General features: G+C 33.5%; 2 protein-coding genes across 2 annotated transcripts; both read left to right on the top strand.

The window, feature by feature from the left end:
• Nucleotides 1-704: 704 nt before the first annotated feature.
• Nucleotides 705-3278, top strand: LOC135086881 (uncharacterized). Its single transcript, XM_063981739.1, has 4 exons — nucleotides 705-916; nucleotides 1208-1253; nucleotides 2290-2341; nucleotides 3038-3278. Exons 1-4 carry the CDS (start codon nucleotides 859-861, stop codon nucleotides 3212-3214), a joined length of 333 nt encoding a protein of 110 aa, XP_063837809.1. The 5' UTR covers nucleotides 705-858; the 3' UTR covers nucleotides 3215-3278.
• A 3821-nt stretch (nucleotides 3279-7099) lies between these two features.
• On the top strand, nucleotides 7100-12277 carry LOC135086714 (uncharacterized). Its single transcript, XM_063981529.1, has 4 exons — nucleotides 7100-7243; nucleotides 9508-9577; nucleotides 9894-9933; nucleotides 11252-12277. The coding sequence occupies exons 1-4, from the start codon at nucleotides 7192-7194 to the stop codon at nucleotides 11444-11446; spliced, it is 357 nt and encodes a 118-aa protein (XP_063837599.1). The 5' UTR covers nucleotides 7100-7191; the 3' UTR covers nucleotides 11447-12277.
• The last annotated feature ends 582 nt before the right edge of the window (nucleotides 12278-12859 follow it).

Here is a 12859-nt window from a genome sequence, read left to right as displayed (position 1 = left end):
GATAGGTAAGTACCTACAACTTCTAATTTGCTTAACACTGGCAAACTGATGCAATACGGCGATATTAACTTACAAACTAATTTTACAAAGCCTTTAAGAAGGTCAGTTGTTTGGTCATAAAATTGTCAATGTAGTGATTATTATGCAATAAAAATATGATGACGATCGATGTTTACCGCGAACTATTTTATGACTGCAGAGTATAGGAATTTACTTACAAAGTATTTTATTACTAATAATTGTTCCTGTGCGTGTCAATAAACAAAGAAAATCAACACCTAGAGTTAGTGTCACGTAAATTGGCTGCCTATCGCTAGCAGGAGTGAGCAACAATTTTCATACCTACTCACGTGTTACAGACTTTATTTACACTAATTATTATTCTTTCAAAATACAAAAACAACATTATGTGCATAAAAGTTGCATTTATTTAGGCCCAGTGAAGTCCTAAAATGTATAGTTGTAGAGCCTTTTCTTCATGAAAGCTTCATAGGATCACACTTAGGTACACCATAGTTCAAATACCGAGAAGATTTTCTTCCTATAGAAAACGTGATCAATGATTTGCTGATTGCTTTCAAGATATTTGGGATATTTTTATGAAAAATCATAAAAAATAGGAATAAAAAATAGCAACAGAATCATCAATAAACAGTTCTTAGCCCCTGCAATTTAAATACTACTTATTTCTCTTCAAACTCTCCATCAGTTTGCCCATCGTCCTCTCGCCATTAGTATCAGAGAACTTGTGAATCACCAGTCCTTGGTTGCTCATATAAATTGGGTGGGGTTTCAGTGGAACCTCAAAGTCTTTCAGGATTCACGATCAGTCGTTTCATTTGGATTTTCATTTAGAAAATGTCGAAAATTTTTATCCTTTTCGTGGTCGCAGCGGTCGCAGTGTCGTGCATTAAGGGTAGGTTTTATTAAATAGATTAACCGAGAAATTGGAGTAAATTTTGAAAAAGATTGAATTATTTTTATCAATATTTCCGTATCGTTGTCTAAGTACCTATTTTGTCCCGGAAACATGTCTTTTTTTCACTTCTGATGTAGTGGACAACAAACCTAATGTTGGTCAAATATGTATTGCCAATTACAATTGTAATAATAATTGTTAATATGAATCAACTTAATTAAATCAACTAACTTATGTTTTGCTTATGATAGTAATTTAAATATTGTTTTATTTTAATTCCATGTGCAGCTGATGAAGAGCCGAACAACCCCCCGAATTTCCCCAACAATGGACTGTAAGTACCTACATAGAACTATGCTTATAAATGTCGGCCGTTTGGTGTAGTGGTTCGGAAACGGACTACTATGCCGAGAGGTTCCCGGTTCGATTCCCGGCCGGGCAGAAATTGAAATTATGCATTTTAATTTCTGTGACGGGTCTGGGTGTTACTATGTATGTATTTACAAAAAAAAGTATTTAAGTATGTTTATATCCGTTGTCTAATACCCATAGTACAAGCTTTGTTTAGTTTGGGACTAGAAGCGTAGTGTAAAATGTCCAAGGATATTTATTTATTTAAATGTAGAGTAACCTTAACTTGTACATTATAACTTTACTAGCTTTTCGTCCGCGGCTTTGCCCGCGTTGAATTTTGTCTGTCACAAAAATACATTATCGCGTGCGTCCCTGTTTAAAAAACCGGGATAAAAACTATCCTATGTCTTTTCCCGGGGCTCAAACTAAATCTATGCCAAATTTCATCAAAATCGGTTCAGTGGTTTAGGCGTGAAAGCAAGACAGACAGAGTTACTTTCGCATTTATAATATTAGTATAGATTTCTTTTATGTTTTGCATATGGTATTATCAAAAAAGGTCTAGGTTGCAATGCTTTTAAATCATTCGTAAAACCCGTATCAAACCTATGTACCTACTCGTAGAACCAATACAGCATTGAATCTATGCTCAAATTTGAATAGAGTTTCATTTTTCATTCTTACTTACACGCTACGTGCTTCATATACGGGTTTATCCTTTAATTTTAATGAGTTGTAGGGAAGGAAGAATTGTATCATGATTAAACTATGCATTTAACTGACCCATATAATTGTTTACTGCGTAGATCCACTTGCTAGCAATTACAACTAATAGTCAGCCAACATAGTTGTTAAAAGCTATTTAGATATAATTTTCCTTCAATAGAATATTTTTTGCTATTGAACTTCTTTAAAGACCATTAATGTGTACCAATTCTATAAAAAACCTTGATACCTATACTTGATATGGAAAGTTTTTAAAATATAAATATTAGCCTTTCATTTTAATGTTTCAGATTGAATCCATTCAATTTTGGAAATGGATTTGGTCAGCCCTTTGCACCTTTGGTAAGTAACTTATCTTCCTATCTAGGTCTTATTTCCCATAAAAATTTGATGCTGAAACCACTTGCAACTTGTATTAGTCTAAATTAATGAAAGACTAGTGGGAGGAGGCGTGTTCACACTACGGGACCGATAATCTGGTGAGGGTCGCGGGAGGTAGAAAGGAGGGAGGTCTTTGTAAAGCAGTGGACGTCATTCGGCTGAAACGAACGAATAAAATAAGATAAGAAAAACTTTATTTGACACAAAAAGAAAAAATAAAAGACTAATGCCCGTTTTCACCATCAATCCCTAATTTTTAAGTAACCCTTATGAAAACAAAATGTCTGTTATGTGTTACCATAGAGGATACAATAATTTAATATTTATTCTAATTAATAATATTTAAGAATCTAGTTTAATACAATAATAATAATATTTTTTTAAATTCCTCCTCTCCATTGTTGTTGTGCCCGACAGGGTTCATGGTGATCCAATTATATATTTAAGACCTAATGTACACTGTGAAATGCAATAAAGATTTGAGTATTGAGTATTGAGATTGATGGTGAAAACGGGCATAAGGCTGAGTTGCACCATCTAATTTTGACTGTAAAGACAATAACTAGTGGTTTTTGTGTGGAATTTGACAGAATTTTGACGTTTGTTAAAGTTAAACTAAGATGGTGCAACCCAGTCTAAACGATCATGTATTTACAGGCCATGCTAAACCCGGACTACATCAAGAACATGAAACCCGGCCCAGGCCAGGTGGTATCAGGGGCTTCGGTCAGCTCCTCGTCTTCCTCGGAGACCGTCAACGGGGTCACCAAGAGGAAGAGCTCTGGCCGCGTGGTCACCAATGACGACGGAAAAGTCACTGACGTCTCTTTTTAAATGATGATGATTAAAAGCGAAATGTATTGGGATCTTTGTTAGAATTAAATGGTTTATCAAAGAAGCATTGTCTCGTTATTTATAAATCCACTACAAGAGAAGCTTCCAACGGGAGTGAAGCGGTAAGGAAGGGGTGACATGTGACGTAACAGAGCTGACGTTTGACGTCACAAAAGGTTCCGAACCGCATCGCTCTACTACCTACTCAGTTAAGTGCTATGTATGTATTTTTTTTTACTCTTCTTTCTGTTTTTGTTAAATAGCGCTGCAAAAAGGCACCCACTGAAAATCAGTGTCTTGGCAGTCACACTGTCAAGATATTACTGAGTGGGTGACCTTTTTTGGCAACTTAGTAATATTTTTTTTATGTATGTCTTTGTTGCCTGAATCTGTTGTTGTCAAAATAAAATTATTTTCTTTCTTTCTTTAATCAAGACCATGGAACTTATCCCCGGTCAGGTGGTATCAGGGGCTTCGGTCAGCCAGCACCTCCTCATCCTCTGAGACCGTCAACGGAGTGACCAAAAGGAAGACCTCTGGTCGCGTAAAGGTCATAACACACTTATCGACCCGAATAGGGATTAACACCGTATCGCCTTTCGAGGCGTGTACGTTACAGTGCGGATAAGTGTTAGCACGGAGTTTCATACAAAAAATAATACTGACCGCCTCGAGTTGATACTATTACGATCCGTTTCCGGGTTGTTAAATGTGCTTCGTCTTGTCAATGTGTCTTGGCTGGCACCTAAAATAAAAATACACATTTTAATGTTACTTGCAACAATTTACGTAACACTGCATAAAGGTAATATTAATCTAGATTTTTAATTAAAATATTAATTACAAAGACGTTGTTTTTCCCCAACGGCCGAGTTAAGGAATGCTGTCCGAGATTAGCCCGACCAACAGTTTTCCTTAAAAATTGTTATGTATTAATGCATTTACAAAATACCTACATTTAATATTTAATTTTATGTTGGTATATGACTAAAAACTACGTAAGGGTCAATGGCCTAACCTAGCTAAATATTTTTGAAAATAACGATGGTACCTGGCGGAGGGGTACAGCGCGCCGGCCTGTATGTTTTTGAATGAATTAACATAGCTACTTCATGTACCTAAATGAAAAAATAAAAAACATGTTTTTGACAAACGTGACGTAAAACAGAAAACAGACAAATGACGACTCGTCACGGAGTGTCAGAGCGATCATAAAATGGTGAACTGTCAGACAGGCATATCCGACGTTGATGATTCCACAATGGCGCTTGTTCGAATGTCATTTTACTGACGCAAAACGCCTATTTTCGCGTTTTTCTATTTACTTTATAGATTAGTATCGAACGATGGCTATATTAGTGCAATATTTGCAAATGTTATTGTAATGTTTGCAAGTATGCGTGTCTTTTGTTATGTGCCTCTACCTGTAGACTATATTTAATTTCGATTCGAAATCGTCATCTCTGAAAACATTTTTCTATACATTAACTTATTATGTAGACGGATAATATACGTGACCCGAATAAATACTGAATTTAAAGCTAAGAAAACTGTACAGGGTGGCAATTTAGGATCTAAACATTATATTTTCCCTAAAACACATCATCAATTTTTCGACTGTAATGAATGGATCTCTAAAATGTTTTTAAGAATTTTATGTAACTGCAATAAATTATTACAACTTTGCTTATGAAGAACAAAATGCTGTGAAAATTAAACTAACTATTTTGCAGGGAGCTAAACCTGGTTTGGTTATACGTAGATTAACACTCAATTCGCAAGTCACTTTTTTGTATAAGCAGTAACCAAAAATGTTCTTTGTGTATGTTATCTGTGATGATAATACCTATAATTTGTAGACATTCTGGACTATTTATTAATTCAACTTTAAAATAAACACTGCACATAAGACGCAAAAAATAAATACCCAGTTATAAAGGTGAAGGATCATGGCAATGATTTTATTGGAATTTAAAGTTACGCTGCTCGAAACTTATTGTAAAGCTGTGTTAAATAATACAAGTCAAAACTCATAATCAGTCAAACCCACTTTTGACTGCAAAAATCAGTCAAAAGTGGTTTTGACTGATGGCGTTGGGCAATATCCCTTTTATAGCCTGACCAGGAACATAAAAACCCTGGCATAGAGGCGCCTCAATTGCATTTGATAGTGTGCAACACTGAGTACAGTCGCACCTGTATTAAATTATTAAGCAAACTTTCTGTATCAGGATTCAGGATTACGGGCTAATTTGATATTTTCATAAATTAACGAAAAAAGATCATATTGTAATCTGGTTTAAATAAATTAAATGAAACCATCAATCGAGATAGTAGGATTTATTTTATTATTCATCAATAATCAAATTCAGAACTTGAATATTCAACTGCAATGTCTGCCACAGCTAATTTTCATAGTGGACTGTACTATACGATAAACATGTCAGTCAATTTGACAACCTTTGTCGGAAACATTATTCAATGAAAATATTGTCCGAACCCTTAGTAGGTATTTCTCTTCGACAAATACTTTAACACATTGTGAACCACTTTTCTTTCACGACTATAAAAAGATTTTAGCAATTTAATTTACAAAATCAATTGCACACATTTAAAATAAAGTTTGTTGACACTTTGACTGCAATAGACAGTTTAAATAATGACATGCAAGGTGACATTTCAATGAAGTTTTCAGCTACTGTTGCCATTAAAAGAAATTAGTACCATTAGTTTTCCGCAACATGGCGAGGGTTTTTATGTTCCTGGTCGGGCTATAACTGATTATTGCAGTCAAAAGTGGTTTTGACCGATTATGAAATTTGATTGTAACATATTATATTTATTTAAAGGGTACATTATTTATTTGTACTATTTTAGCAAAGACGTTATTTTAACCAAAAATATGCTATTTTTATAAAAAAAAAAAAACGCCATTAGGTAATAAAAAACCCTCCCACCTATCAAATGGCAAGTTTTTCCAATAGTTTACTTTGGGCTCCACAAACCAAGTAATTTATTGGTAGGAATACATTTTACATTAGGGACACAAAAACGAAAAAAAAAAATATAAATTCCAATACCTCCAAAAGATATAAATTTTGGAACAATTTCCTTTTTTTGCCTTTAACCTATTTACAAGTTCTTTCTTAGTAGGAATGAACTTTTGCTTAAAAGGTCGTGCTAAAAATAAAAGGATTAAATGATTATTGCATTGCAATTAATCTATTTATTAGAACTTGTTTTTTGTCACTGACATCGCCAAGACAATATTTGCGTTTATTTATACAGTGTGAGAATAGACGGATGTAGAGAGCACCTATATTCTATTGTTAAGAAATCGATCTTTAATTAAGTACTACCAATAAATTAATAAATTAAAAATACTTAAAGGGCAATAATAACGCTATTAATTGCTAAGTACTGAAAAACGCGCCTTTTCCCTATTTACAGCTACAAGTTATTAAATAAAATATTTTCCTTCATCACGTATTTCTGACGCATGGAAAATCCAAAACGATTTAGATAAAATGAAATTACCTACATATTCTAACTGTAAACATTGCTTATTAAATCTAACTTAATGAAAACATAAGATAACCCTAGCACTGAAGTCGTTTCAGCGTACACTGTACAGACGAGAGCACATCAGAATATTCTTTGGAAAATCACCCTTATTACGATTATATAAGATGCTACAGTGTTTATCTTGACCTGCCGTCGAGTGTACAAAAGTGTCGACCTGTCACTAGGTAATTGGAACATAATACCCTTACGGGTCAGTGATACACATGATACACATTTGTGTATGCGATTTTGCATGACATATACGATTATACATACATACCAATACAAAAACACCGCGCGATATAAGCTTTGCGTTCCGCGTGTCGCCGCACAGTGAGTCGTGAAACGCAGACGGTCGCCCGTGTAGCATAATAAATAAATAAAACTATTTGTTTATTACATTTTCGAGCAAAATGTCAAAATTCGCGTTGTTAGCCGTTCTCGCGGTCCTGGCCGTTGCCCAAGGTAAGCAAGCGGGTTTTGTGAAGCTAAACATAATTTGAATTTATTTACAATTTATATACGACGACTTATATCAGACGGTTTGTGCGTAAAATTTTACGAGGTTTTGATTTATCAAGGAAATTCGAGCAGCACCCAATATCACAACATTCTTGTATTTTTTTTCACATTCATTTAATTATTTTACAGTAATTTACATTGTCGCTCTAATTTCAACATTATTAGCTCTTCTACTCTATTTTGTATATTAAAAAGCACTTTAACCCTTGAAAATATTTTGAAAATAGAACTTAAACTTAACTTAATACAGCAATTAAAGCATTGTTTACGAGTACATTGTAATATTCACTGGAAATTATAAAATCAACACACCTATCGTTTTCTAAATAATTTAAGCTTTTCCAATAAATATCTAATTAATTAATTACTTATAAGTAAGTCTGAATTAATAATTTTTCAATTTGGCATTGGATGCGTTAACTTGTGATTTATCGATTATGCTTTTCGTATTTCTTCTAAATAAAGAACTAGCATCTGAATTGCTAATATAACTTAAATTATTTATTTACATAGAAGTAATAATACATGAAGATGTCATACAAGTAACCTTATTTATAATAATAACATAATACTAGTAGCTTAGTAGCACATTTTTGTGACATTTAATAACAAAAAATGATAAAAATGCTAAAAATAATAGGTACCTATGTACTTTGAATCCGAATGTTAGTTTATAGTAGCATACATATTAACCCTTTTGAATTAAAATACATACGATCAATGCATACGATAAGATCCTTTATAAAGGAATAAAGACAGAAAAAATAAACAAAAGACAAAGAGATAACTAAGAAATTCTAGGCAATGATTCAATGAGTATTCTTAATAAGCATGGAGTTTTCAATTAACTTTTAATCAAAAAATTAAAAGCACTTAAAATCTACGCTGTTTTGCAGGTAAAGTTCTAACTTTACCTGCATCGGTCCAAGAGGACCGATTTTGGCGTTTTAATATTTGACAAACTAATTAATTGCTTAGTGACTTATTTCATGGTCTTGATTAAATAAACTGACTTGCATGCATAGGCAGCATGGTCTTTGACCTTAGCCTGTTCTAGTAGCAACTTTATTTACAATAAACAGAATTTTTTTTTTAAAACTAAGGCAAACTTAACTCTAGTTAACTGTTCTAGTATGAACAAATAGAAAAAAAATACATTATAGCCTCCACTTTCAATTTAAAAAACATTCCATCCAAATCGAACACAGAAATGTCAGTTTTCAAAATTTCAAAATCGTATTCTTTTTTTTCTGTAAAAATAGTTTGGAACATCTAGTCTCGGTTGCCAAGCACCTGCTAAGATTTTTTTTATTGAGAAAAGAGTTAGCAACATCTCGACTGCCAGGTACTCAGTGACTGGCCATATTTATTTCTTGGTTTATAAAAGCGCGATTGCGGAAACGCACATCCTTGAAGGCGATGTCTGTTTGTTTTCAATTAGCGTCACGGCTCAACGCATGACATTTAAGATTTCCCGCCCTTTTTTATTAAGTTCAAACAAACGATTTGGTAAAAAAAATAAACATTTCTGATGAAATTATCCGATTGTATATAAATTAGGAATGTTGCCTCAAGAAATTATATTTTCAGAATGAAGCTAAGAATGTAACAAAAATTGGTTGATAAAAGTAAGTTACGTTAAAACTGGTTAAAGCTATGTGGTAATACATAGTTACATATTATCTATTCGCTTCGTAGTTTATAAATTAGACTATCAAAATATTATTTTTGAATATTTTGTATTTGCATTACACGTTTAAAAGCTGTGTAGCATTTAACAAAACGTAACGATTCGTGAAAATAATGTACTAGACGATGTAAACTGACATTAATAGGTTTATTGCCCCCTAAATCAAGTATAGTATAGCGCATATGAATTGATGATATTTCTTAAATACCTACCTAATAACGTCTTTGATTTCTTTTTTCAAAATAAAAGCACATAAAAGACAACATTAAAAAATATTTAGAAAAAAATTAACATTTGTAAACCCGTTTTGATTTTAAACGCGACCATAAATATTTGTTTTATTAACGTAAAAGGGCTAGTTGAATATTCATGTCATTATGTAATCTTATTTATTATATTCTCATTATCTAAAGAACGCCATGAGACATATTTAAATCCTTTAGGACCCTGACAGTGTAATTCGTACCAAGTCTTTCTTAAAAAAAAATCATTTTTTTTTACCTACCTCCTATTTCAGGCTACCCACAAAAAGAAGTCGAAATATCGGATGCTGCTTCAAATGGAGATTGGAATTTAGTCCACAAACTGTGAGTTTTTTTGACTTCTATTTTCTTATAACCATGACATTTGACTAAACTTTTGCCATTTTCAAACGCTCGGGGTATTAGCTAATTCATTAGTAGTAACGACGCTCAGAACTCAAGCATAGATTCAAGCCTAAGTTGAATTTTAGTAGAATTAGTTTTACAAATCACATCACAACACATTATTACATCTAAAATTTTTATTAATAACGTGAAAAGGTCAATTTTCTCAAATTTACATCAAAATAGGTCCCTACGAAATGATTTTTTGTATCTTGAATGTATGTAAAATTTAAATTATTTTTTTCTGCGTTTTCAGGATCCAGCAAAGGTTCGAGAATCAAAGAAATCTCTGGGAGGTAATCTTGTTTGACACTTTGAAAGTACCTATTTTGAAATTAAAAAAAACTTATCATAAAGAAATTGATTTGAATATAAGAATGACTAACAATCGAATCATACTTACTTAATTTAGGACAAAGTTATTGTTCTAAAATACTTTAGCATTGAATTTATTGGATTAGATGGTTTCATATCCGCTTGAATAATACTAAAAATATTATAAAACATGGACCTATCAGAATTAAATCAGTAACAGTTACCCTTACCTATGAGGTATTTCTAAATAAGTTAAAACAAACAAGCCATAAATTTAGAAAAATGCTATTGTTCTACTATATTGAATTAAATTGAGTTTATACCCGCTTAAATGATACTAAATATATCAAAACAAGGATCTCATCAGTAATAACTGTCAGTTTTGCTGTTCTTCGATCTATTACTTGAACGATAAAACTGAAATGACACCCAGTATTAAGTAGCTACTTATACTTAATTCGTAATAAACATGTTAGGTATTATTTAACACGTGTCGTTTTACATAATGAAGTTTGTAATGTACACCAATCGGACGATTTGTGTGGTTGAATAAAATACACGAACAGCATTAATTTTATGATTTTCTTTCAACATCGGATCAGTTGGTTATTCATTTACTAAGTAGGTAGGTACTTCAATTCAAATATTTTCGTACATACATACCAGTTTTGTATAATAAGTATGTAGTTATTTACAAAAAATATTTATTACAAACTTTACATTAGTTTATGACAAGATGACGCTAAGAAAAATCTTCAAGGTTATATTGTAACAAGCTAAGCCTGCGACGCACGTCGTACGCCTGAAATACATACAATATAGTTGAATTTTCCCGTTTTTCTAACATTTTCATTGATGCTATTGGACGCTTGGACGTAGCGCGATGTTAATAGCTTCTAACTAGTCTTTTTTTTTTCTTCGGGAAAATACATGAATTATACCCACCAGCTGCGAGGGCAGCTAGTGGGTTATGTGGGGTTTTCACTGCCTTGGGCAGGGCCTACCCCACTAAAAACCTGACATTGCCCTCGGTAAGCCATATGAGTCGGGAACGCGGGACATCACTATCGGCGTTTTGCCTCAAGCATTCGTCCGCGTTCCCTGCTCGGCATTCGGCTCGCTTAGTGCGAGTTCCAAGCCTGTAACCTTCGTTTCATGGGCTAGCCAAAACAAAATATTTTTTGCAAACCAGTATAACTTCTGAGAATAAGACTGCTCTACCATTTGTTTGTTTGGTTGAGCTATCTTATTCAGCTTAATTTATAAGTAATGATTTAATAGATACTAACTTATTTTCAGCCAAGCTTAACAATCCCGACTGGCAACGTCCGGAGCCTGAAGCCCTTGGAAGGTGGCCACGTGTACGGCGAGTCTGAGTACACCTTCAGATCGGAATCCAACGTGAACGGCAAGAAGACGGAGAGCAAAGGAGGGCACCGCGTCGTCAACAAAGATGGCGTCGTCACCGAGTATGACATCGAGCCGAAGTTTTAGAAACCTATGATTAATTAACAATCTTAATAGCTCACCCTAAAAAAGCTGGCTTTTGAGACAAGATGAACTACACCAACGCATGTAGTGCAGATCGCCATGCATCCATCGCCGGCGCGATCACTGCGTGATCATAGGCCATTGACAGATAGCGCGAACCGTCATGGGTCGCGTCAACTGTCATTGGCCTATGATTGGCGTTGGTGTGGTTGAAGCTTAAAGTTAATTCATCCAGGATTATGAGCAATATTGGTATTTTTTGTTGGAGTCTAAAGAAGAAGTAATATACGTTGTTGAAGTATTAGTACTAAATGAATGGGAAAAGTTTTTGTGTGAATTGGTATAAAAGAGATTATTGATCATTTCCAGAGATCTGTCTCAAAATTCCTCCTGAATATTTTCACATCAGGTGGGATGATTCTTATAAACTCTACCTATACTACCAGATTAAGAACTAAATTAATTAAGGGTGAGCTATGCCTGGTTGATTAGAATAAGAGCTAACATCATCAGCTTGCTCTAACAAGAATATGTGTCATATTTATAGTAATATACAAGGGAGATTATTATTTAATTATAAGAACAGAAGTCACTCTGCATTTTAGAGAAGTCTTACAAGTTTTGTCCTTAAATATTCATAAAAGGTAAAGTCAACTTAAAGTTTCAAAAGTTAATGGATTAATTTCAAAATTAAGATTTTTCCTTGTCGGTTAAAAAGTTACTAAGTGTACAAGTTAATTATGTGGATAAAATTCTTAATTAAAAGTAGAAACTGTGATTTAACATAGATATCGTGATTATAAGAACCAAATTAAAATATAACTGACGACTAAATGAGAAGTGTTTTCTTCATTTACCTACTAAGTAAGTATGTTTATCGTCAATGAATAGCATACTAGCAGTCAGTTTCAGCAATTTTTCATATCGCATAACTCGAGTAAAGCAAGCCTTTTCTAATTTACAAGAAGTAAAATGGAGGATTTGGTCAACACTCTCCATGTAGGGCCAGACGACTTTAACCATAATCGTCTTTCACGATATCCACGCAAAGAGTAAGGGTGGTAGGTACTATTCTTCTCTGGCACAACCACACCGATGCACGATGTTGATATACAGACTTAATTGCTTCGCGAAGCTTTGTACCTGCCCCGAAACCAAGGGCAAGAATTAGCCTTGTCACTTATTGCCTATAAGTCTGATAAAATTATTTGCCTACTTGTGCTTGAGTCTATTTTACTTACATGTTAAGAAAGCTCCTACAAGGTTTTGCCAGCAACACAAGTTCTCGTGCCAACACTGCCGATATTATTATATTAGGTAAGCAAGCAGAGAGACTATAATGTAAACTCTACAATGAAACAAAATGTTTAACAAAAATATTACTTATTCAAATCATCCCTCTTTTTTCAGACAAAT

The sequence above is a fragment of the Ostrinia nubilalis genome, chromosome 1 (assembly GCF_963855985.1).
Source record: "Ostrinia nubilalis chromosome 1, ilOstNubi1.1, whole genome shotgun sequence".
NCBI lineage: Eukaryota > Metazoa > Arthropoda > Insecta > Lepidoptera > Crambidae > Ostrinia > Ostrinia nubilalis.
This window is presented reverse-complemented; position numbering and strand designations above follow the sequence as displayed.

Bases quoted from the DNA above. Each gene is read 5' to 3' on its own strand.
- LOC135086714 (XM_063981529.1), top strand. From the start codon at position 7,192: ATGTCAAAATTCGCGTTGTTAGCCGTTCTCGCGGTCCTGGCCGTTGCC. The intron at 7,244-9,507 runs GTAAGCAAGCGG...CTCCTATTTCAG, and splicing joins GGTCCTGGCCGTTGCCCAAG to GCTACCCACAAAAAGAAGTC. The intron at 9,578-9,893 runs GTGAGTTTTTTT...CTGCGTTTTCAG, and splicing joins TGGAATTTAGTCCACAAACT to GATCCAGCAAAGGTTCGAGA.
- LOC135086881 (XM_063981739.1), top strand. From the start codon at position 859: ATGTCGAAAATTTTTATCCTTTTCGTGGTCGCAGCGGTCGCAGTGTCG. The intron at 1,254-2,289 runs GTAAGTACCTAC...TTAATGTTTCAG, and splicing joins AATTTCCCCAACAATGGACT to ATTGAATCCATTCAATTTTG. The intron at 2,342-3,037 runs GTAAGTAACTTA...ATGTATTTACAG, and splicing joins GTCAGCCCTTTGCACCTTTG to GCCATGCTAAACCCGGACTA.